Consider the following 27,188-nt stretch of genomic DNA (forward strand, 5'->3'; position numbering starts at 1 on the left):
TGGCGAGTGCCAGTGAGAGAAATCCCTAACTTGACGAGCCTATATGAGATTTCTAACAAGGGCTGTGGCAGCAGGTCGCTACAGTTCGCGTTGAGAAAGCTGACGATGGCCTTGAGGAAGCTGCTGCTCGAGTAGAAAATCTACTCGAGCAGCAGAAAGAAAGAAAGAAGTTAGCACCCTCTGTCACTCCGTGTGATGCCATGCTCGCTGATTTTACAGTGCAGGGGAAATTCCTGGCACTGAAAATCAGTGCGAAGAGAGTGACTTACCTAAACTCCACCGCAGAAGAACTCCACGTAGCAGAACTCTGTGAACTCCCCCCAGGCCTAGTAAGTAGATGATGCTTTGAAATCCCTTCTGACCTAAAACTCTGGCTTAATTCTGCACCAGACTTGTGGTATGACAAATACTGGGAAGGGAGATTTATATCAGGCACAAGAAAGAGTGGATATGGAACCAGTGAGTGGGAATAATGTGGTGTGGCTGGTAAAGATTAAAAGAAAATGTGAATCTTGGAGCAGTGGCAATGATAACCTGGACTTTGGAATCTGAAGGAGGACAGCTTAACATTTGTCTGGGTTAGTGATAGGAGTATGTTGTGGGGCAAGAAATGCTGATATTTAAAAAAATTGGAATAGTAGATAATAAATTAGAAGTTAGTCCAGGCGGGACCAAATCCAATAGATTTGTAAGATAACTTTGTTCTATGTAAATGAGTTTAATTCCACTTTTATGTATTTAAGATTTTCCTATGTAGACATCCTGAAAGTCTGGCTTGGATCTTACCCTCTTGATCCTATGCTGGAGACGCCTGGTAAACAGTGTACAGACAGTATGTAGGTAGCATTGTTACTAGTGTTCATTTGTAAATTAAAAAACTGCATGAGGCCCAAAGTCTTTGTTTAGAGCTGACCTCTGGCCCAGTTGAATGTCAGGGTTGTGAAATACCAAAGCTGCAGAGTCCTGATTTCACTGCATGCTTCTTTATCACACCAGACTAGTAGCCCTAGCTTTGCAGCTCACTCTTGCAGAATCATTTTCATCCCTGAATTCTCCGTTTGTCACTGTTTCCCATCTTTCGCAATTTCTGCCTTTCTCTCTCTTGTCCTTGGCTAAGATGATGAGAAATGAGTTTTAGTCCTCACAAATGAGTATTATTGCCAACCACCAGCAAAAATGAAGCACTCATTGTCACCATGACTGATAGTGCACATTAGTGGTGGTATGTATTTGTAGTGTTACGTTCTATTATATCGTTTTGTATTGTATGTATTAGGTCAGTATTAAAACAGCAAGTGCATATGTACTTCCTCTGCTGATTTGGACATTTATATGTACAATAAATTGAAGATCAGTGGATTGGGTTTATTACACATAATGTTGCTAATAAATCCTGTGAGAAAGAAATGTAAAAAATACCATAAAAATAACTAGCTATCAGGACTTAATTTTGGTGTCTGTGCTGCCACTTTCTTGCAAAGCTACATCCCTGTCTACCATTGCAGTCATTCCTGTTTTATCGCTCTTAGCTTGTAAGACAAGGTGTGTAGGATATTGAAACCTGCTGATAGGTTCTTTGTGATTATGCTGGGAGAGATTAAACTAAATAATATGCAATACAAACAATTTACTGTTGAGCTTCAGAAGGGTTGTAAAAGAAATCCAGATTGATAACAAAAAAGGATTCTGTTTCCTGGGTTGGTTCCAAAAAAGTGAATTTATGATCGCATTAGATCCCAATCATCCTGATCAAATTTTGGGTTACGAGGTCATTGTTAGATCTGCTGAAAACTATAACATAACAGGAGTTTTGGAGGAAAAGCTTTCCAATGTTTTTACTTAATCTGTAGGATTATTAAAGGGAATTAAACACAGAATTATTTTTAGAAAGTAACACGTTCTAAAAAACATTAAGTCAGACGTGCTTTTATTGACGAGAGCATATTTAGAAAATGAAATAAAGAGGTTTGGTGGGGAAGGGGTAATGGAGAGTCTTCAAATGGCTAACGCTTATCGTTTTGCCTTCCAAGGTCAGCGGCAAATTAAGGTTTTGCATAGATTTGCATGATTTGAATAAATATATGTGCATTGGCCACCACCCTTTGCTGGACATTTGGGCAATGCTACCCACTTTAAAGGTGCTCAAATGTTTCCTCCAAACACTCACCTTCATTATCACTGTCAAAGGTGCATATAGATGTTCAGGTTGTGCCTGCATCTCCCCTTTTTCAGAGGATCATGCACCGTTTATATAGAAATGTAAAAACGTCACATACCTTCAAGATGACATATTTGTTCTGTGGTGATTGCCAGAAGGACCATGACATTGACATAAAACATGATGAATGAGAACTGGTCCTAAAATCCCTCAAACACGGTCTTAGGAATGTCACATGCATAACAACATTTCAGTACAAGAACCAAGAATACCCTGGAGTTTGCCTTCAATGCAAGTGTCTATTTGTAATTATTGTATACCAAATACCTTTCCATTTCTTCTACTTGTGGAAATGGACAAAGTAGGGTTTAGGTCGTATTGCTGGTTGAATAGCCTTGGTAAAATGATCAGTTTTCTCCTGCTGGCATAGATCAGTGTGGTGTACAAGTCACAAATGTTCATATTTGCCACATTTAACTTACTGTGTGTTGGTTTTGATAACGTAGAAGTCTTAGGTGAAAGACAACTTTCATCTCTCAATGAATGAGGTGTAGAAGAGGAGATTGGTCATTTCTTTGCCTGGTTTCCTGCTGTCTACATGCTAATCAATCAGTATTTCAGGATATTTTCATTGGAAAGTATTGTTAATTTTCCTCAACCCATTATCAGATGTTAGTTGAGTTGGGTGCAAGTTGCTAGGAATGCCAGAGGCTAGAAAGATGCTGTGCACTAGGACAGAGCTTTTGTTTTTTTGGCACAAAAGACCATAGATGGATTGGGTGGAGTTACAAAAAATAATGTGATTATGGATGGTGTGTAATGATAGCAAGAATAGCAAGCAGAAGCATGCACTGAGTTAAAGTTCAATGCAAGGCATATACAACCGACCATCAAAATGTGTGCATACCTCATAACTTGAAGCATATGTTTATACTTGACACAGTTGCACAGTTGTGAAGTTTGCACCAGGAAACTGCACTGAGAACAAAGCACAGGGTTGATGCATATGTTTTGGGCATCATCAGTTTCCCTTCTGAGGGGTCCGTTCAGAATTGCCTCTGAACATATTGACTAAAAATAGTAATTCAATTAATCATATTTTGTGGTGTGCATCAAACTTGCAGAGTCCAGTTCTCATCATGGATTCATTATACCTACAGTCCAAAGAGCTATTACGAAGGTAGATAGGTGAAAATAATGGATGCTATAGTGAGGAAGTACAACAATGATGAGCACAAAATGAAGAATTCATCATGAAAGTTTTCGTATTTTAGATTAGATTGACAATATTGAAGGACACATACTGAAGATGCTCTACTGATGAAAATATGACATCAACCCTGACCCTTACGTTTCTTCCAACTGTAATGCTACACCTACCTCAATTGATACCTCTAAACCTACATTAATACCTGCCTGTACCTCTATATCCATCTCTACCATCATCTTTACTACTACTTATACCACCTCACCAGAGCTATCAGGTTTGTCCGTGCACAAGTTGCTCAAAGTTTGCTTTGCATTCGGGGTCACGGATTCGTATTTAGCCTATTAGAAAATCAAGACTACAAGCACTACAATACAAAATAAAACCTCGATTATATAAGCTAGTAACGTGTGGACCATTAAAACTTGAGAACTCTTCTAAACCTTCCTCTGCTTCTACATATTGTTCTGTCTCCACAACTAACCTTAATTAGCAATGGCCTCTTTTAATTGTTGAATTTATTATGTTTCTATTTCTTTGTCATGGTTTCTCTATTAATTTAATACCATTATTATTTGAATGGTCAAGGACAGTCTATATTTGTCCAATGAACTGGAGCTGAGTGGGCAACTTACGTTTGGCAGTATCATTCAGCAATCCTCTCTCTCTCCCTTATTCAGGCCCTTTGATGGTCATAGTGGAATACTGTAAATATGGCAATCTCTCCAACTACCTAAGAAGCAAGCGAGGTGATTTTATCATATACAAGGTAAGATTATTGCGTGCCATTACCCTGTTTCAATGTCGTTGGAGTAATCCTGGTTATTCATATCCTCCCTCTCCAATGTCATTTGTTATTTCTTTCTGGTCAATCATGGATGATGGTAGTTATGACATGCTGCTGATGGTTCAAGACAAAAACAATGATTCCACTGAAGTGTTCAGCTAAAACTAAGGGCCTCATTATGAGTCTGGTAGTATAAGGGCCACCACATTCCAGGTAGTCCGACCACCACATTACGACCCTGGTAGTCGGACCGCTAGGGGACCGACGTGCCCGCCAGGAACATGCTTCCCGAGGGGCTGATGGTGGTCAGCCACAGCAGCGCTGAGTTCAGCCTGCCGTGCTGATCACGAGTCCGGTTTCCACCAGCCTTTTTATTGTGGGGTCCCCACCATGAAAAGACTGGTGGAAACACAGTGCAGGTGTCCCCGTTGCCCGGCACCCTCAGAATGTGCATTATCTGCTTTACATTCCGAGGGTGCTATGATATAGACCTCGGCTCCCTTAAGGGAGCCAAGACCAATACCACAGCACTATTCCCGCCGGACTGACCACAGGGAATGTCGTAATACGATGTTCCCTCCAGTCAGCCTGATGGGAACATTGTAATATGGAGAGGGGTGAGGCAGCCGGGTTGATGCCCGTCTCATCCCCATGAGTTTGCCGGTCAGCTCTTCCAGCCGCCAAATTCGGAATGAGCCCCTAAGTTATCAATTAATTATTTTTTCACCCTTATGAAGTTAGCATATGAATCAATAAGCCTAAAACAAGCCAAATACATACATAGAGAATGCATTCAGATTTAATTTGTGCATATCATGATATAAAGTATGAGCCACTGGTGTGGTTGTGGTAGTGCAATATACCTATGTGATAAGTGAGATCAGTACAAGGAATAAATATATTAAACTGCAAGACATTTTGCCAAAAAGGACAGTGCAGCAAAGTCTAGTTTGTGACATGCCTCTGGGTGCTCCTTGGGGAAATCTTGGGATGGTGCTTATGATCAATGCACATCAATGTCTCACTTGAAGTCTTGGCCTCTAAAGCAACAGGCAGCAAAGGGCTTATGTTTCACCCATGATGTGAATGGATGTGACGTTCCGCACCTTTTCCAGGGTTTTATTCATGTTTGATTAGGTAACAGTTCAAGGGCTTGAAGATGCCATATTTATACTTCCTTGTCAGTGTTGTGCAGCCCTTTGTGTCACAACTGAATACTAAAATGAATTGCATCCTCATTCCACAGGTGATGCTCCAAGCTGGGAAATGCTTCTGCACTGTAGCATAGGATGTTAAAATAACTAGAATTAGAACATAGGGATTTTGAGAACTCAATTGATGAAAATGCAGTGGCTTAGGATTAATAATGTCCGGTATAGCCTTTGTCCAAAATTCCAGTGCTTGTTTTATTTTTCTCTCTTTTTTTTTTTTTAGAACATGGTACCCTCAGTAGGGGGAATGCTCTGATGACAATATAGCCTGTCTGCCTCGGGCTATTCCAGTAGTTTTCAACTGCAGATTGGCCTATAAATTAGCTTCAAGACATTTAACAACTGGTATAGCCCTGGGCAGCAAACTATAATGCTGTGTTAGAACATTGGAATGTTGGGACCTTCAATGAAGGCAATGAAGTTGCTCAGAGCCAATAACGGCGGGTCTGGTCTTTTTGCTCCTACATTCCAATTAATGTATCTCTGTTACGCCCTGTTTATTTTAAAACATTCCACCGTCAGTGAATGGAATATTCCAATAGCTTTATTGCCCTTTGGCATTGGGCACCAATGGTTGTTGCAGGCCTTCTTCTTCGTTATCAGCCATCGCTTTTGGCCCGGGCCTATAACTCATAAGTGGGCCTGTAACAACTGGTATATCCCTCCGGTAGTGCACTACAATACTATATTACTACAGCTGTACCTGTCGGTAACTGAGTGCAGACTGTAGTGCTTTCCATCTTCCAACCCACACATGCACTACTGTAGAAAAATCCACCACCAATGACATCTTAAAAATGTTATATGTTGAAATAGTTAGTAATGTTCTTTTTACGTGTTGATTATGCTTTATTTTCTATTACTTCCCTCTTTGACTCAGTTCTTGCCAGACACATTGCACTCCTTTGCATGAGTCTTCCCCTGCAGGCCAACCATCCCATGCTCCTCTGCACACTGCAGAAACTTCAGGGAATCTAAACCAAAAAGTGTGAGGGCAAGACCAGGCTAGTAACTTATTTACTAACTATCGTTCTGTACTGATAATCCTTTCTTGCACCTATTGGAGTGTAAATGAATAAATGTCATCTGGTGGAAATTCACATTTGTAGCATGTGTTGGAGTCATCTAACAGAAATAGATTGAGGTGAAGGAGGGCAGCTAATCAGCAAGACATTATTCCTGCTTTGCCATCCACCAGTGAAGATGTTATATATTTAGCCGCTAAATCTGCGAATACCATGGTGAAGCCGAATGACTGGAGAGGATTGCCACAAGTCACACAGCTCCTGGTTTGCAGGGGGTGCCTAGGGATTTCTCATTTAAGAAGTACAGCGTCAGAAACAGTTTTCTTTAGATTGCCTCTTCTTTCACCTTCCTGGTACCTTACACAGATGCATGCATGTATTCATGGGATTTAGTGAGCATCTGCATGGCTACAAAGCAATGAGCACTGTACTAAATGAGGGGGTTAGAAAATATGTTATGGGGGTACATACGATACACAGAGGGAGGGGTGCCTCCGTGGAGTTTGCGAGCGAAGAGTGGTGATATTAAGGTGTAGCGAGATGCTGTGAGAAGTGTCTTCATTTCTTGGTGGTAGAGGAGGGGGGATAGGTGCACTGCTTAATTTGAGCCGGTGGTCCCAGGTTGGGGGCCAGCCACCAGTGCTTCTTGCGGGCTGCCACTTATATTTCCTCATCAGACTCATCCGGAGCAAGAGATAGAAAAACACAAAAGGATGAAAGAAAGAGGAAGAGAAAGTCAGAAAAACAATGGCAAAGGAAGAAAGCAGGAGCGAAAAAGAACCTGCTAGAGTGAGATAAAGGGGCAGAGAGGATCTGGTGTGGACTAAAGAGGCATGAGGTGGGATTAAAACTAGGCAGCCTTTGTATTTAGCACCCCAACATTCGTCAGCACCGGTCATGGTCTTTCGAGAAAAACTTTGGGCTATCGCTTACTGTTTTACAAATGTAGGTCCTCATTACAACTTTGGCGGTCCTTTAACTGGACCACTGAATCCGCTGCAGGCAAAAGACCGCCAGTACTGGAGGTCTTTTGCCCGCCATATTAGGAGTGTGACGCTGGGCCAGCTGGTGAAAACAGCGGTTTCACCCACTGGTCCAGCGGAACACTCACCACAACATTGACGCTGGCTCGTAAGTGAGCCGGCGGCAACGTTGTGGTGCGTTGGGTGCGATCACACCCGTCGCGCATTTCACTGCCCATAATTCAGGCAGTGAAATGCACTATGGGGCTGTGCATGGGGGGCCCTGCACTGCCCATGCTAAGTGCATGGGCAGTGCATAGAACCCTAGGGCCCCCCCGACAACCACATTCCACCAGCCTTTCCATGGCTGTGTTTACCACCATGGAAAGGTTTACCACCATGGAAGGGCTGGCGGATGGGGACTCGTAATCCCCAGGGCAGTGCTGATTGCAGCGCTGCCCTGGCGGATTACAACCGCCGGGACCACAAGGCTGCAGACTGGCTGCAGTCTGGCGGTGTCGGCTGTTGGACCGTGGCAGCTCCACCACGTCATAATGGGGCAGTCGGACCGCCCTATCTGCGGCGGTATGACCGCCATTGCATAATGAGGCCCTAAGCACTGGATAGGTGGTTGTCCATACTAGACTGGGATCTTTTTCCGTGTTCTCGGGCCATAGCAGGAGATGGCTTGCTATCTGGTTTTCACTTTCTTACATCTTTCGGTTTCCAAATCGTGATGTTGCTCAAGTGGAAACTATGGGTGCCACCAAATGTCGTAAACATGGAGCCTAGTTAAGTAAGGACCTTCATGTGGAGCACTTCATATATGATGTAGCACGTCTTAAGGTAGTGTGAGAAAATAAGGGAGACTGTGGAGTTCTTCAAGGATAGGTGGGAGCCTGTCAAGCTTCTGGAGACCTGTGATCAGGCGGGCTCCTACATGCACAAGACTTTCAAAGGAATTTACTGGTATCCCTGCACTACTTCCTGCATTTGGTTGATTGTCTCAAGATTCAAGAGGACTAGAGCTTTCATGGCAGTTTTGAAGTTTACCTATTTGTTTACCTTTATTTTTGTTCTAACTTGACCCTGATGCTTCAGTCCACCAACGTCATGTCCTCTTAATTTCTAAGATCATCTTGTTATTCATAAGCAGCCTCTCTCGGGGATGAAATACATCTGCTTTTATACTTGAGGTAATAGATCATCCACACCTATTTATGTTGAACCAAACCATACCATAGCTGTCCCCCTCACATTTCATATTGAATGTCTTGCCTTCAAATAAAACAATTAAACCTTGTGTCCTTCTTAATTTTCTCGATTACGAATGAGTTTCCTGGCTAAAAGGTGAGGCTGCCATCATGGTTCCATTACTGCTATCCTCAAGATGGCAGCCTGTCCCCCTTGGTACCGCCCTGATCCCTTGGCTACCACCCTGAAGATCCACGCTGTAGTGCACCAGATCTGTCTGCCAGAGCCTCCTCACTAGGCACTAGGCAGGATGCATTTTACTGCCCACACTGATTAAGGTGCTCTTACTCTCCAGTTATAAATGGGGTCTTAGACTTTGCGCATCACCAGTACTATTCCGACCGAGGTTTAAAAAAAAATTCTTTAGCTAATCATATAAAAATACAACTTGTTACACTACGGTCTTCTTCTGGGTCCTAGTTCAATTTATGCCAACACTTTCTCATGACCCATTCATTCTCTTCCAACTATCACCCTGTACAAGCTAGAGGCGCTATGCCTTGTGCAGGACAATTCCCCGCGCTGGCGCTAAATCTTGGCTACTCCAGTCTACCCAGACACTGCCTTTGCCTACACCAGTTCTTGCACGATGCTGATAAATGGACTTATTGGGGACATATGCTTTGTGAGAAAATGGGAAGGAACTGGAGACAGAGAAGACAGAACCTCCAGGAAAGAAGCGCACTACTGAGGGTGACCAGCTATTTGGAATTCAGGGCTGGAGCAGGGATGACTCTTGTCCAAGGCAGGATGCCCTTCCTTCTGCACCCCACCACACACTGCATAGGGCAGTCCTTGTTTACTTCTAGAGGCAATCAGCAGGGCCGGCTTTAGCACTGGTGGCACCCAATGCCCCCCCACACATGACCTCTGCCTTAGATTCCCGCACTGCTGCCTGGCAAAAAAACACATGATCTTGTCTTCCAAATACATTTAATTTGTTTTAAAGTGCTGGTAAACGCTGGCTCTACTCATCCACTCAGCCATCCACATAAAATACAGATCTGTTCTTTGCAGTAGGCATGTTAACCCTCTGCGCTGATCCAAAACTAGACAAAACTCCGATCTCTCTCATTAGCAGGAAGATGAATCACAAGAGTTATCATGACATTTTTATTGCTGTCTGAAAACTGGGCACAAGGAACTCTGCAGCAAGAGCTTTTAAATCGTAGATTATTGCTAAACACAGCCTCCCCCCTGAGGTAGGTGCCACCCCCTACAGGTCAGCGCCCAGTGCGACCGTACCGGTCCCATTTTCCTAAAGGCGGCCCTGGCCTGCTGCCTTACGAGCTCCCCCTAGTGCTCACTTACCTTGCCTTGCAGCTAGTTTTCATGTGACCCAAATTGAAAACTGTTTTCCTGATTCTCAGATCAGTACAGAGCCATGTTGGGTGACAACCCCCCTCGCCCCCCCACTCTAAACATGCAACGCCTACTTTGTTTCGTGTTAACTAGCTGCTTAAAATTGGACCACTATCATGCTTTTGTACTGCCTTCCTTTAGTAAGCCCAATCATTCCTATTTCAGCACACAATTTAGCTGTTGTAAAAAGGTGTTTTTTTAAAATTAAAAGTCTATTATTTTTACATTTTAGAAATCCGACCAAACAGAAAAAGGTCTGGACGACTCCAGCGAGGACTTGTCAGATCTCATCAAGCGGCGGTTGGAGAGCGTGGCCAGCACCGGAAGCTCAGCCAGCTCGGGGTTCGTGGAAGACAAGAGTTATAGTGACTCCGAGGAGGAGGAGGAAGGTGGGCCCACCTGTCACCCCCCCCAACCCCACCCCCACCCCGCCACCACCGGCCTAGTTTATGAACCAGGAGTGACACAACCCGCTCTTCCGTTCTCTTTCACACCCAGAAGCATCACAACCCTGTCACTTCCTGAAGCAACACAACCCCCTCTTCCACACTCTCACACTCAGAACAATACCCCGCCTTTCTGCCCCCAACACACCCTGAAGCAGCACAGACCCCTCTTCCACTCTACCTCAACCAGAAGCAACACACCCCCTCTTCTGCCCTCTCTCACACCCTGAAGCAACACAACCACTTATTCTACCCTTTCTCACACCCACAAGCAACAGACCCCCCTCTTCCACCCTCTGTCACAACCTGAAGCAACACAGTCCCCTCTTCCAGCCTCTCTCACAACTAGAAGCAACACAACCCCCTCTCATACCCTCTGTCACACCCTGAGGTAACACAGTCCCCTCCTCTACCCTCTCTCACAACTAGAAGAAACACAACACCCTCTTCTCCATCTTTCACACTCACAAGTAGCACAACCCCCTCTTCCACCCTGTCACTTCTTCAAGCAACACAACCCCCTTTTTCAGACTCCGACACTCAGAACAACACAATGCCTTTCTGCCCCCAAACACACCCTGAGGCAACATAGCTCCCTCTTCCACACTCCCTCACAACCAGAAGCAACACAACCCCCTCTTCTGTCCTCTCTCACACCCAGAAGCAACACAACCACTTATTCTACCCTTTCTCATACCCACAAGCAGCAGACCCCCTCTTCCACCCTCTGTCCCACCCTGAAGCAACACAACCCCCTCTTCTACCCTCTCACACAACTAGAAAAAACACAGCACCCTCTTCCGCCCTCTTTCATGCCCTGAAGCAATACAACACCCTCTTCCTTCCTCTCTCACACTCACAAGTAACACAACCCCCTCATCCACCCTCTCTCACATTCTGAAGCAACACAACCACCTACTCCACCCTCTGATACACCCTGAAGCAACGCAATCCCCTCTTCCACCCTCTCTCAGTCCTAGAAGAAACCCAACCCCCTTTTTCACCCTCACACCCAGTAGCAACACAAGTCATATTCTGCCCTTCTCTTGGCAAAATTCCACACATTGCAAGACAAGTGTGAAAATATAATGGCAACAGCATCTGCTGAGCAGCTGAGAATGCAAAAGCTATTTATTGGACAAGCAGCTTATGTTGGGGGGCATTCTGTGATGTTGTGGGATTTTAGAGAGACACTGTTGGACTAGCTGAACCCTCCTCCCTCGTAAACCCCTCAGCACAGTCAAATCAACCCTTCTACTTGGGCGTTGTGTATGTTTCCTTACGAGTAGTAGTCCCCACTTACATCTAGTCAGTATCCTACCCTCTTTGGAAGTAGCTTTAAGTCAGTGATAGATAACACTGACAATCTAAGGCCATCTATTTCTAAATAGAGCACTTTCACCCAATGCGTTGTATCAACACATCAAAGGATAAACTATTGGTACAAATAGATCTCAAAGAAACTCAAGTGATAAACATTTACCTAAGACAGTTCAAAGGGGGTCAAACATGGTTATCCAAGTCCAGACTCTGTTGTATTGATATTTATATAGCGCCGTTCATGTGCCTATGGGGCCTAAAGCACTGATAATGCACTTTACACCATACTATTATGAATGTTTGTGAATGTCAAAAGACATAAATCTGCCCCCTTGCTCCTAAGTACTTTTACAGTTGCAAAGGTACGATTCCCTTTGTGAGTCAGACAGGTACCTATTCAGTGGTGGCTGTGCCATCAAGAAACTAGTCCACGGTACAAGGAGTGGTGCCATCTAATCGAGACTCTACGGTCGTTGCAATGTCTCATCTGTTGCCATCAGGACTCAGAGAGGGAAAAAATGATCCGGAATCAAGAAAACTGTGCATTCCAGCTAAAGTTTTATCTAGTACAATATTAACCTAAAATCCACATTCTGCAGTAATATGCACTTAAAAATGGTAACTGCAAATATATCTCCCATATAACAATATCTACCTATGATGCATGGGAGCCTGCAACCCTTTTATAAAAGCTTGTCTCTAATTTCCTTATTATAATCAATTTGTGATATCTCTAATCATCTGTAATAACAAAATGGTGTAGCAGTTGAACTGTAATTATAGAGTTATATTTATTTGCTCATGCTATAGTTCATTTCAGGAAAGATAGACTCTGCGTGTTTTTTCACATTATGACTTATTTTTTAATCTGAGTGACTTTGAACTGATGCTAGTATCTTTCAACAACGTATCCGATAAAGCTTGGAAGTATGAGGGCTGCCTGTAAGCTGCCCGAGTCCTTGCATCAAAGCACATGTCCATTCGCTGTAGGCTATGCTTGTGTTGCTGGATTACAGTTTCTAGCCACTGTGGAGCGTTCTTAGCAGATCCTTGTATTTTACTCAAGCAATACTTGATAAAAGCAAAAACACTCAAGACCTGGCTGTTTGAGGAGTAGCTCGGACACACAGTGACAACCACAAGCGGATGGATACCCCCCAGCGTGATAAGCCACGCTTTACAAATACTTTGATTGATTGTTCTGAATCCAAGAGTCACAGGTGCACGCATGCAGACACACACACACGCATGAGCGAGTTAGCCGCACAACAGCTAACTCGCTCCTGTAGCAGCAAAGGGCCTGTGAATGAATGGAAGACATGGCTAATGGGCAACTGAGCCACCGGAAAATAGGCCAATGCACTAGCTGAACCAATGAGTTTTTGCCATGAAGTTCACAAACTTTCTTTCTCTTTCACCTCAGGATTTGCTTCTATTCCAAATTTCATACCTGCTTTATGTATTTTCCTTAAAATATTGCTACCAAAGTGAAACCCACAGCCCGCCCCACAATATTTTCCCGAGTTCTTTGTTCTCACTCTTGAACCTCACATGGTCTGCCTGTCTCAGGTTCTCCAGGCTCGGAAGACCTCAACAAGCGGCCACTCACCATGGAGGACTTGATATGCTACAGCTTCCAGGTGGCGAAAGGCATGGAGTTCCTGGCTTCCAGGAAGGTAAGGCAGATTCCCTAAACTACGCCTTTGGCACTTCATCACTGCACTTTGTTCTATTTTGGTGTTTTATGCACACTTGCACATCACCTTTCTGGATGTAAGATCCACTTTGAGTACAAATCATAATGTGAGCTTCACTTACAACCTCAAAGGCAGGATTGGTGCTACTTTAAGGTCACTGAAGGCACTTCAGTTACAGCACCACCACAAACTGACCGCAAGAGCACCCCCCACTTCAACAAATAAAATTACAATTGCTGTGTTCGCCAGGAAAGAAAAAGGCAGAATGGAAAATTCCAATTTTGCCAGGACCTAAAATATTAGCTTTATCAGTTGCAGCAGCATAGCCCAGTTTGCCTTCATATGGCAAGTATGATATTTCCTAATCATCTGCCCACTTGCTTTTGAAGCTAGAATGATATATTACCCAATCATAAAATAAGTGTGAAATGAGTTTGGCTGGTATTTTGGAGATAAAAGCAGTTGCACATTTTGTAGAGAGATATTTATGTAAGGTAGCTATTTTAGCAGTCTATAATGTGGACTATATGCTTTTGCAAAAGTAATTTGTGAGGTCTGTGAGTTCCTGTGGAACCATCATGTGACGGAAGAGACAGTACTGGCCAGTTTTCAGCTGCTGGTGACTCTGTAATGCTCTTGAGGCAAAAAGGACCCATTGTTAAATTTTTCAGTTGTTTCAATTAATGTTTCAAGTCAGGAAGTTGAGGCACATGTATCAAAACAAGACTTGAAGAATGTGATAGACAAGGCCTTCCTTTCCATAGAGCAAACTAAAAATGCACTTTAGGTCGCCACCAAGTGGTAACACCAAACTAGTGGAGAAACTCTAGAAAATACTTTTTCAGTACATGAGGAAACCTTCAACTAGAAAAATTCCACATTGCATGCAGTGCTGAAATGCCTTACCTCATTCCTGTTGATAGAGTATTTTTGTTTGGAGATGATGCTTGAGGTTCCTGAATCTACAGTGAAAGCTAATGAGCTGAGATTGAAATGGACTAATAATTAATATTTGGAATTGTTTTTTCTGTACAGTGCATTCACCGGGATCTCGCTGCTAGGAACATTCTGTTGTCTGAAAACAACGTGGTAAAGATCTGCGATTTTGGCCTTGCACGGGACATTTACAAAGACCCTGACTACGTGCGGAAAGGAGACGTAAGCACAAGTTTATTGTGGCTCGCCTCTTGTTTATCTCACACAGTGTGTGGCATGGAACAATGATGAACTCACATTTTTATGCCCTGTATATTCCAGGCAAGGCTTCCACTGAAATGGATGGCTCCGGAGGCAATCTTTGACAAAACATACTCAACTCAGAGCGATGTGTGGTCCTTTGGAGTTCTGCTGTGGGAAATATTTTCTCTAGGTAAGATGCTATTGGTAATGCTAAGTAAATGATTCAGGGCTTAGGGCATGTACTTTTGTTATAGGTTGGGCACCATCACTCGACAGTGTCAATATCTCTAGTCTCATATTGAGTGCATAGACAGCCACTAACCAGTGGGCTCTTGTCTTTAGTATTTTTTGATGGGCTAGTTCACAATGAAATGTCCGTTAACACCATTTAACTTCGAGTTAGAAAATAAGTATGTGATTAAAAACAGTGTTTCATTTAAAGAAAGGCTACATATTTTTAAATTAAAATAGGGGTAGTTTTATGGATAGTGATTCATTTGGTTTGTATGATATAAGAGCCCATATTTATACTTTTTTTTGCGTGCGCTTGCGTCACTTTTTGACGCAAAAGCGGTGCAAACTTACAAAACACAATTGTATTTTGGAAGTTAGCGCCACCTTTGCGTCAAAAAATGACGCAAACGCGGCGCATAAAAAGTATAAATATGGGCCCAGATGTCACTGAACTATCTATCTAGTAAAACAGAAGCTTATGCAGGCGGACCATAGTGCTTATCACGGGGGAGACTACTACGTCTCTGGCGTGATTAAACCCTTCTGGCGGCCATGTGGAGTAAGAGCCGTCAGAGCCAGAACTGTAATTCCGTCCAACTGATTTAGATGGGGGAAATTAAAGGTCAGTTTTCACTGCCCAGCTCCACCATGAAAATCTTAGCAGTAAGGGGCAGTGAGAACTGCTAAATGCTCCACTTGCCGTAGTAGAGGACTACCATGGTTATGGGAGCGTTTTCTTTTTTATTGGAAAAAAACCTGTTTCAGGATATTCTTTTTGAAAAAAAAAAAAAAAATCAGTTTGGTGCATGTTGACAGAGTCCTGCACCGACCTGCAAAAGGCATTGACAGGAACCGCCATGACATCAGTTCCTTGTTTATACATTCAGCGGGAGGCGTCTCAGGCAAGGTGATGGAACAGTTTACTCCATCGCCCTGGCGGAGAAATGGGCTGCCCGCTAAAATCAAAAATAGGGTCTTAAAAGCAACTGAATGTGACTAATTGATGATAAAAGTATAGAGCAAATTGAGACATGCATATCAAAGAGAAACTAATATATAATATATTGGGAATTTATATAGAAACTATATTCCCAAGACATTTATATATGTGGCTGTGTGGCACAAGCCTAGCTACACAGCAAAACTGTACATGATGGTGGTTTTACAATTGGTTGTGTGAAAGGGTGGTAGCGGTAAAGCGTATACATCTGAGATTTTCAGGAAGATGGCTGTGATTTACAACACTGGGGTATGGTTTTCGTGTACGGTTGGGGCAGGAATTGTAGTGGGAGAATGGGGGCAGGGATGGAAGAGGTTAAAGGAGTGAACTCTTCAGGTGGGTCTTACACCCCGATAGTTGCCCAGAGATGATGTGCAGCTTGGAGAGATGGGGCTTCAGCTTCTTTCACACATGAAGAAGGGATGGAGCTTAGTCAATTTGGACTAGGATAGCATTTTAGAGTACAGGAGCATAGCAGGAGAATGCTTGGATTCACCTCTTCTCCTTTGTGTATTTTCTGATTCTATGTTGTCGATGCTGCTTCTGCGTGTAATACATGCTCCTTCAGAGGTCTTGATCACGGACGGACAGCATGTATCTTAGATTGCCAGATTTGACTAGCTGACAGTGTAACCCAGGGCATAATAGAAGTAAAATTGATAGAGAGACTATAGCAGACTGGGTTCAAATAAAAGGGAATACACAATGTGCAATATGCAATTGACTGATATAGAAAGTATGACAGATACGTATACGGGTACTGATGATCAAAAAGACATACATCAGTTGAAACGACTATGGAGAGTGTAGGTACTGATTAACAAAGAGAGAAATCTAGGAAAGGCATTTAACCATATTATTTATCTGTAAACATTTGCTTACATTAGAGCAGCACTTCGTGTTTCTAATCAGGTTTTTGAGACGCTGGACATTATCAAACAGCAGCAACATGTCTCGATAGTCACCCAGCCCATCCTCCTGAGGTACATTTTAGTTAAAGTGCTACCCCTTTGTGGTATGTGACAAAAAGGCCATGTTGTACATAAAGATGATGGAAGTGACATCAGATGCCCTTAGACCCCCGTAGTGACATCACAGGAAGTGAGTTCAGATGATCTTTGATTTCAAGGTGGATCACATATGTTTGTTAGACACATGTTTAAAAACCTAAGATTGCAGGCTTTCTAATAAGTTGTAATTTATAACAGTAACAGCTAGCCAAATGTGTAATTGCTCTTAAAAGATATGGGGATTCATTATTTGAAGGGTGATTTTCTCATTTGGGAAGTGGAGCAAGAATGAAATGGTTAATCCCTCACCTATCTGTATTGACCTTAATTGGTGTAATTGGTGCCCTGTAGTCCTAATAATGCTGTGATTCAGTGTTTTACACTGGAACTATCACAGTTTTAACTGTGTGTACCTTAATGATCCTTATTGTAAATTTGCGTGTCCCTCAATAATCCTCCTTTTAAATGTAAGTGTCTTTCAGTAATTTTCCGACCAAATGTAGGTGCCTCATAATGATCTTTATTGTAAATTTGGGTTCTCTTAAATGATGTGCAGTGTAAATCTGACTGTCACTCAATAATTCTCAGTGTAAATAGGACGGTCTCTCAATGACCCTTGGTGTAAATTTACAAATGCCTAGATTATGTTTGAGTCTTCATTGTGGAGCAAATTAAATTGATTAGCAACCACAAAGAGGCTATCTGGCATGTAGATGCTCATGTGAAATATCGATTTCCATCTTTGATCAAGAAAAAATGCCTTTACTAGGCATCCTTCGTAAGGTAAATTTTCAACTTTTATATAGAACTAACAGCAGCACAAAGCCATTTCTGAGTGATTTTTAGTTTGACACCTTTTGGAATTGAGGAACAGGAGGATCACATTTCATGTAATTTTTTAGATTGTAAGTAGTCCTCAACAAAAAGTAAGAATGGTACAATCAAGCTATGTAGTGTGGAAAACATAATGAAATACATCCGAGCACCAGATCGCGAAGAAAGGAGATGGTCTTTTAGGAGGGACCAAAAGAATGAAGAGTGAGAGCAGAGCATAAATCAAGAGGAAGAATATTCAGATGTTTGGAGAAGAAGCACTGGAGGGGGGTGAGCTACAAGTGGGAGTGAGGGAGGAAGAAGCAGCAAGTAGAAATTGAGAAGCAGAATGAAATGTGCATTTGGGATCCACAGAATACTGTCAAAACACAGGCGTGACAGACAAGGAAGAGAAAAAGTCAGAAGTAATTCTCAAGCAACAAAATAGCATGCATGAGTGTAGTGGAAGCCATCAAAGAGCTGAGTCATAGAAACAGTGGAGGCAAACAACAGAATTGCACACAGAATGAACAGGAGCAAAGGCAAAAAGCAGGTCATCCAGTATGGGAGGGAGCAGTAGTCAAAGCAGGACAAAATAAGGGTAAGGATGATAATTGTTTTGGCTTTGAGAGTGAATAACAAAGTTATTTTGCTGAGATTGTAGAAATAGAACCAACAAGAAGAATGACACAGACAATTTGCTTTGAGAAGAAAAGCACGAGGTCAAAAATAATATCAAAGTTACAAGCAGAGGAGCATAACAGGAGAGAAGTCAATGGGGAATATATGGAAGGTAGAGAAAAACAGCCATAGGGAAGAAGACCATTTCTGTTTGGATGGTGTGAGGGTGAGGGAGTGAATGGGCATCCAGTGCTGCATAGTTGACATACAATACAAGGCCAAAGGTCGAGTGGCATGTAAACCTCACCAGAACCCCAGGATGGTAATAAATGAACATGTTACACAAGCTACCCATTATCTATTTTTGTAGTATGTGTTTATTTTGATGCAATTAGCATTAGAGAAACACTTTCAATAATAGACTGTTGATGAACAAAAAGTGGTTCGGTTGTTGATGCTAAAGCCAGGAGTGGACGCACGAGCTAATAATGGGCCATGATTGCATGTAGAGTGTTCAGGATTTTCTTTACTTTAGCAAAAAAACTGCTAATTGAACAATGAGCAATGGCTAAGCTTAGAAACATTTGACAATTTTTGTGCAATGTTCAGCTAACAATGGGTCCTGACAGCAGTTTAAATGTTCCTGTTTTGCTGTCATTTCTGTGAAATATGAAAATATTTAATTGGTCCCTATGAAATATTGGTTTTTATACTACTGCATTTTGTGTCATAAAAGCATGTAATAAAAGAGTACAATAACATTCATTTAAAAAATGCCCTTCTAGGCTTAGAGTGCCGCATAAATTATTTTTCTTTAAAAGCAAGGACGCTTAGGTAGTTTCCAAACTTCACATTTTAGGTAGAGAACAGCTTCTTTAAATTGAACACTCTAAAACACCACTTACACTCCAAATCTGATCACCCCAAATGTCTTTTTTTTAACAGAGTTTTTAAGCATTGGATCAGCTTAGTGCTAGCCAAAATGAGCTGAAAAATGATCTTGCCATTTCAGGCACTGTTTCACAGATTGATTGATAGAATACCATCCAAACCACCCTGGATGAGTAAAAGCAACCCTTGGCAAGTGTCTTAAAATAAAACCTATATATATATATATATATATATATATATAAAGAAAAGAATGCCGAGGCCCGACTGTTGAAGCTTCTCATGTTAATTTATTTTCCATACCAATTGGCAGCTTGCTAGGTTTCCTGATATGGAAAATAAATTAATGTGAGAAGCTTCAACAGTCGGGCCTCAGCATTCTTTTCCTTTTACATGTTTTAAAGGGATATCCGTCCCCGTTTAGCTGAGGCCACCCTGTAGGGTTGGGGGCTCCCAGGATGGAGTACTGTGTGATTTATTTATATATATATATATATATATATATATATATATATATATATATATATATATGGGACCTGGGTGCAGGTTCCTGGGCTATGCTGATGTCTTTTCAGTGGTCAACTGATGGGATGGTGGTGCCCTGGCTTCTTGTCTTGGAGTCACACGTGGTTTGGTTGGCTCCCAATCAACATTTCTACAAACAGCAGATTCTTGGAAAGATACAAATCCCGCCAACTCGACGCAAGGCTGACCCAACTATTAAGAAAGGACTGTAGATGTGAAGCTAGGTATTAAGCAGCGTTTGACATCCATAAACACTTTTTTCAATGCATATTTAACCATGTTCATAATAGCAATATATCCACTAAAACCGAAGGTTAAAGTGATGTTAGCCATTTTCCAGTCATAATTAACTCAAGTAACTGCACCTCGCACCCTCCGCCATGCAGCGTTGTCATCAATGTTGTCTTTTCAGATGTCACATTGATGTTATCAGTGATGTCATAGATCATTTCATGAATGATGTAATATGTGAGGTCATACGCAGTGCATGGTGAGGGCACCGGTTATAGTTACTTTAGTCGACTATAACTAGTGCATTTCAGTGGTTTTTAGAGTTTAAACGATTATGTTTTAGCTGACATTTTCACCTAACTATAAAGTTCGTTTAAACTTTGTTTTCTCAGTGAATTTTTTAGTTTTTTTTAAAGTTTAAAGTAAGATGTTATTACCAGGCCTAACTAAAAAGTCACTTTAATCTTTGTTAAAGCACAAATTTGTTTCAAAGTTGTAATATATTTGAGTGTTTTCCTCACTTGACCCCAGAATATTTACAGGAGTTGCTCAATCAGTATGTTGCTCCGAGACACTAGATTACAGGATCCAACCAGGATTCCCAGATGCTCTTCAACCTTCGCTTCATGGTGGGGGAGAAACCTGGGTGCTCCGAGATCCTGATTGTGGAAAGAGCACCCCCTGGAACTTAAAAAAAAATCCATCATTCATTCTTGAGGACTTGAAACTCAGAATGAAGACATGCCTTTAGCAGCTTGCAGCATCTCTACCAAGCAGTTGATCACTGACTATTGGCAATTCAGAACCAGTAGACAACAGTTGCTGTGTGCACTACATAAATGTTAGATTCATTTATTCAGTTATTCATTCAGATCCGAGTGATGGAGTGATGCAGTTGTAGTCTCTGGTGTGGGTGAATTTTCTAGGGTGGTTCGGGTATTCATATCCCTGATTCTGCAGATGCAGGTGTGATATACAAGGTGCCAGTCCAATGTGGATGATGGTAAGCGGTGGGTAGCAGACCATGCCATATCAGGTTTGCACATAGTGGAGCACATTACACAGCCTCTCACTTGGTGTGGGCTGTGAGACCCAGGTCCCTACTTGCTTAACTAGTGAAACAACAGAACAGGATTTGCATCGAGTTTGAATCGCCATATTTTTTGTCAATGGTGATGTCACATTAACAATAATTGTGAAATGTTTATAAAGTGAGGTAACTGTGACCTTCATGGTTACTCGGTATTAGTGATGAAGTAGCTTAGTAGCTTACAGCCTGCCCCCAAATCTGTAGGTCACACCCGAAGCCTGTAGATCAACATCTTTATATTTTGGTGAGGCTACCTCAGCCTTTATCCTTCTGAGGATAATAACCTAAGTTCACTAGTTAGTAGGATGGCATCTCTTGTTCTTGTACATGTAATTCAAAATGTGGTCTAATGAGGTCAATATCATTTTGATCTGATCCGAAATAGAAAAGACATCATGCTGAATGTCAAGCTCCCCGTTGGTGTTCCATCGCTATTGTTACAGCATTAGTGTCCTGGAAATAGTGTTCCAGCACCGGTGTTACAACACTGATGTTCCATGACTGGTATTCCAGCACTGGTGTTCCATCACTTGTGTTACATCCCTGGTGTTCCACCAGTGGTGTTCCAACACTGGTTTTCCATCATCAGTATTCCAAAACTGGCACATTAATGTTCCATCGCTGATGTCCCATCACTGGTTTTCCAACACTGGTGTTCCTTCACCATTATTTCTACCCAAGTGTTCCGGTACTGGTATTCCAGCCCTGGTGTGTTTTACTTGTGTTACAACACTAATGTTCCATCTCCAGTGTTCCAGTCCTGGTGTTACAACACTGGTGGTCCAGCATTATTGTTCAAGCACCTGGGTTCAAACACTATTGTTCTGTCACTGATTAGACATCAGTGGTGTTCCGTCAGCGGTGTTCCATTGGTAGTGTTCCATCAGTGGTGTTCCTTCGGTTGTGTTCCATCAGAGGTGTTCCATCAGTGGTGTTCCATCAGTGGGGTTCCAACACTAGTGTTCTGTCTTTGTTGTTACAATGCTGGTGTTCCATCCTCAGTGTTCCATCAGTGATGTTCCATCAGTGGTGTTTCAGCACTGGTATTCCTTCATGTGGGCTACAAAACTGGTGTTTTATCAATGGTGTTCCAACAGTGAGTTCAATGACAGGTGTTTTTGCACTGGTTTTACAACTCTGGTCTTCCAGAGCTAGCATTGCAGCATGAGTGTTCCAACTCTAGTGTTCAATTGCTAGTGTTCCATCACTGTTGTTCATGGTTCCACTGATGTTCCATTACTGGCGTCACTGATGTTCCAGCACTAGTTTGCTATCACTGATGTTCTGTCACTAGTATTTCATCACTTGTGTTCCAACCCTGGTGTACCAACACTGGTGTCCCAACACTTGTGTTCCAGCAATGCTGTTCAGTTACTGAGTTTACAACAACAATAGTGCTCCAACACTGATGTTATAACTCTGATGTTCCATTACTGGTGATCCGTCACTGGTGTTACAACACTGATGTCCCAGCAGTGATGTTTATGTTTCAGTACTAGTTTTCCACCACTGGTGTTTCAGCACTAGCATTCCAGTACAAGTGTTTCAAAGATTTTCAGTACTAGTGTTCCAGCACTTGTCTGCCACCATAAATGGCCCATCAATGATGTACAGTTATCGGTGTTACATCACTGGTGCTCCAACACTCATCTTACATCACTGGTATTCCATCATTGGTGTTCCAAAACTGGTGTTCCGTCACTGATATTCCATTATTGGCATTCCTTCACCGGTGTTCCAGCACTGGTGGTATATCATTAGTGCTCTGTCACTAATGTTCCATTTTTGGTGTTCCAAAACGGATATTCCAGCACTGGTCTTCCAACACCGGTGTTTCATCACTGGTGTTCCATTACTTGTGTTCTGTTGCTGGTGTTCCAGCACTGATGTTTCTTCACTAGTGTTAAAACACCTGTGTTCCATCCTTTGGTTCCATCACTGGTGTCCCAACACTGATGTTCTTTCATTAGTGTTAAAATACTGGTGTTCCATGACTAGGTTTCAGCACCTGTGTTTCTACACTAGATTTCCAGTGCTTGTCTTCTAGCGCTTGTGTTCCAGCACTGGTGTTACAAAACTGGTGCTCCATTATTGCTGTTTCATCAGACATGCATAAGTTGATGGGAGGAATGCTTGCAATAACTCTAATCACTGGCGATCACTTGGGTAGCAATCCAAACCATTGTTCTTCCGCCCACCACATCACCTCAGCTTTGACTTAGCCATATGCTGGGTTCACTCTGATTGGGGCTCAATAGACAGGTGTAGCTTGGACAGGATCAAGACTGATTTGCATATGGCTGGATCAAGTCTGAGGTTACCATCCTCATCATCCCCATCATAACGAGCCATAGAGCAAATCTTAGAGCTTTCTAGTTGCAAATCTGGAAGATGTCCCTGGCAGGCCTGCCAACTCACATGGTACCTCTGAGGGTCATGCAGTATTAGCACTCTTCATGGACCACATGGTGAAGAGAGCTTATTTCTTGTGCAGCGACTTGGAAACCTTCATGAGGAATCAGCTTCAGGTGTGTGTATGGTGGTTCAACATTGTCATAATACATTGAGGGATTTGTAAATTCCCGAAAAAGGTGGCCCCAGATGACTCGTTCTGCTATTGGGGAGGGTTGGTATGGATGCTCAGACATTGTGAAACAATGCTCTGAAGCCCTGTCCCCATATCCATGGCCCCCTTTCATGTAAACCACTTCTTCTCTTCCCTCGAAGTCATCACACTCTTGTAGGCATTTTAAGGTTGTCAGGGCTATCCTAGTCATTCCAGTGCACTCTTACCTGTGTAGTGAATTACTGTATAGCTGAAATGATCTGAGGGTTGATAGGAAGTAGACGTACATGTATGCCCCGCCAGGAGTAGAGTAACTTGCTCAGTGTCAGCCTGCGTCTCTCTGAGCACCAGCACGTGCACATCCACAGAACACTAAGGGGCATATTTATCAAGTAGTTACGTCGCTCTTGCGCCTTGCAAAGGGGCGCAATGGTGATGCAACTACTAAGTTGGATTCATCAAGCCATGCAAGGCCACCTTACATGGCCCTGCATGGCATGATAAATCTAGAGTAACGCAATGCAACTTAAGTCTGGTTGGTGTTTCCACGTATCCAGCTATGGATTTTGGCCACCTCCAGATTTACCATTAATGGTAGACCTGGGAATGTGTCAAAATGCTACGCCTCTGCAGGTGAGGTGTAACCAAGAATAAATGTCCTTATTTCTCCTCGTTCTTTCCTCTATCTTGCAGGATACAACAATTCACTTCTGCAAATAAGCATATTCTCTGCCCCAGCTTTTCATCCTGAGAGGCACCAGTATGCAAGCAGAACTGAAACTCCACATTTGCATCTTTTTATGATTGGCTATTATCAGATGTTTTTTTTCCAATTGCTGATGGGAAATATCACGAAAGGTGTGTTACCCACTCAGTGCTGCACAATTCATTAAAAAAATATATTATAACATAGCAATATTTCCCTAATGTTGGGATCTGCCAGGGATGCCTGTTATTGTAGTCCTTATGTTTTGAGCAATTATAAAGACTGATCTCCTTAGAGGGAAATATGTTTACTGTATCCCTTAGATAGGCTAATTAGCATGTTTTTAATGACTGTGCTTTTCAATTAAGAGCAAGCCCCTGCAATCCATCGCTCTGCAATCTTTTATCAGTTTTATGTTGCAGGCGCGTTAACTAGCAAGGGTAATTAAATAACCCACAATCTCCATGGGAGAGGTTCTAAAATTGTGTCATTTTAATATGAATGTAAACTATTTAAAAGAATCACCTTTAATAGAAAAGTGCTGATAAACTGAATAACTTTAGAAAAAAGACAGCTTGATATTAGCTAAGGCTGTTAGGAAGGATGAAACTCCTGTCTCCAAACTACACCTTACTCGCCATTGTGCAAGCTGCCTTTCTCTCGCACACTGACTGAGGCAACACCCAGCTCTCAGGCTTCAATAAGTCCAGTATTGTATTGTATTGCGGCATTTACATAGTTCTCACTAGCCCTATGTGGAGCATTGAAGTGCTTGCCTACATGCATGCTACACCATGTAGGGTGTGTGGTTGCAAGGATGTTGTTTTTGTAATGATCCTATGTGGGAAGTGGTTCCATGACGTGCGTGATGACCACCAAGGTGATGTTATCGTGTTATGGGACACAGAGGGTCTGATTACGAATGTGGCGGTCTATGGACCGCCACACTTGCAGAGGCGGTTAGGACCGCTGCCAATGCGCCCATCCGACCGCCACATGACAACCACCAGCTCCGCCAGGATCTCAGATTCCGGCGGTCTGGAGGATGGTGGCGGTCCTAATCTGCCAGGGCAGCGCTACCCTGGGGATTACGACCCCCTTCTTCACCAGCGGTTTCATGGCAGTAGCACCGCCATGAAAAGGCTAGCGGGGAATGGGTACAGGGGGCCCAAGGGGGGTCCCTGCACTGCCCATGCTCTTGGCGAGCACCATCACAATGTTCACTGTCTTCTTTGCAGACAGACAGTGACATTGCGAGGATGCTGGTACACCCTGCAGGCTACAGCATTGCCGCTGGCTCGATTACAAGCCGGAGACAATGCTGTAGCCTGCCAACCTAGCAAGAAACTCTTAATAACTCCGGCGGGAGGTCATCGCGTAGCTGGCAGCCACCCTGCTTTCCCGCCAATCAAACTCGATCTAGGGCCCAGAGTGTAGTGTGGTGAATGATGAAGTGTGAGAGACAGACACACAGTTTTATTGTTTTCAGTATGCTGGCAGCTTTGAACAGCTCTTTAGGTCCATTTATGGTTTTTCTTATGATTACCGTCTACTTAGATGGTTACTGCATTGGGTTCTCTAATCTGAGATTTTTTTGTATGGTTGTGGCCCTGAGTTGGCATGACTGGAGTGAAAGAGAAGTGGAGAGATCTTCTAACATGGGCACTGTTATTACCATCCCATATCTGAGTGGCGTTGTAAGATATAAAGAAGCAGGCAGAGTGTAGAGATATTTGGAACCTGCAGTAAAGGGCTATGTTAAAGTCCTCCAAATTGTCCACTAATGTGTGACAGATCTCTTTAGTTATTCCATTTGTGTTCATTTGTTGATGTATGCGGTTTTTGGCTGTACAGTACTGGTGACGGACAACCCTAACAGTAAATATGTCTTATTTGAATGTGAGAGGTATAAGTAAAAAGTTGCTGCTGACCGCTGTGTATTTTTGTGGGACATAACTCTTATATATGCAAGTACATAAGTATACCATGCCACAGTGAACTTTAGGCCAGCCCTTCTTAGCTTACCTGCATAGTGAAAGCAGTTTGCTGGTTGGGTTATTTTCAATGTGTTGGTTGTAAGCTGAAGATTGTGCTTGAAGGTGAGACTGTGTTTCCGGGCTCTAGCTGGGATGTGGGGGTGGTGCAGGTATCCAGGAAATAGCCATGTTTTCAATTATCTTCAGAAGTGTAGATGCTCCTGGGTGCTTCTAATGCTGGCTGGTAATGAGATTCAGATTTTGCCAGCTTGTACTGAGAAAGCAGTATGTCTCCTACAGATTGCTTATGGTAAGGTGGTATGATGATAAGTGCAAGCCTGAAGCGCAGTGTTCTGTTTTGTTGTTATTGCTTTAATTTAACATATAGGTATTGTGGTCCTTTTCCTTGAGAGGCTCTGAGAAGGCAGAGTGCCTCGAACATTGCCCTTCTAGCTATAGATAACCAATGGAATGATTGCAGGACTGTAGTCCTACAAAACAACATTCAAGAAGGCCTATTGTTGGTGATTGCTAGAGATGCAAGGCCGGGTCAGTAAATCTTTTTCTCTACACTGGTTGCCTTCTTTAGTGATATGTTATCTCACTGAATGGATGTAGACCTGATTATGAGTTTGACGGTCGGCAAACTCAACCGCAAGACTCATGGTGAGGAGACCGCCGCAGAGCTGGCGGTCTCCTCACCTGCCCTATGACAACAAAGGAACAAAGGTTCTCGCTGGTCAGCCCAGTGGGAAAAGTGTGGCAGCATTGTTCCTGGCTCAGAATTGAGTCAGTGGCAATGCTGCCACACGCAGGGTGCACCAGCACCCTAGAAATGTGCATTGTCTGCACAGCAGACAGTGCATAGTTCAAGGGTGCTTGGCAGGGGAGCTCCTGTTATGGGCAGTGCAGGGGTCCCC

The 27,188-nt window shown here is 42.9% G+C and overlaps 1 protein-coding gene across 2 annotated transcripts in view; it reads left to right on the plus strand.

Moving 5' to 3' along the window:
* LOC138261579 (vascular endothelial growth factor receptor kdr-like) overlaps positions 1-27,188 on the plus strand; it is a 420,550-nt gene that overhangs the window by 338,136 nt on the left and 55,226 nt on the right. For both annotated transcript variants that reach the window (XM_069210667.1, XM_069210676.1), the window contains exons 20-24: positions 4,046-4,134; positions 10,199-10,355; positions 13,302-13,408; positions 14,465-14,587; positions 14,687-14,798. In XM_069210667.1, the coding sequence (XP_069066768.1) occupies positions 4,046-4,134; positions 10,199-10,355; positions 13,302-13,408; positions 14,465-14,587; positions 14,687-14,798 (588 nt within the window). The remainder of the gene's footprint in view (positions 1-4,045; positions 4,135-10,198; positions 10,356-13,301; positions 13,409-14,464; positions 14,588-14,686; positions 14,799-27,188) is intronic.

The sequence above is a fragment of the Pleurodeles waltl genome, chromosome 2_1, assembly GCF_031143425.1.
Source record: "Pleurodeles waltl isolate 20211129_DDA chromosome 2_1, aPleWal1.hap1.20221129, whole genome shotgun sequence".
Lineage (NCBI taxonomy): Eukaryota > Metazoa > Chordata > Amphibia > Caudata > Salamandridae > Pleurodeles > Pleurodeles waltl.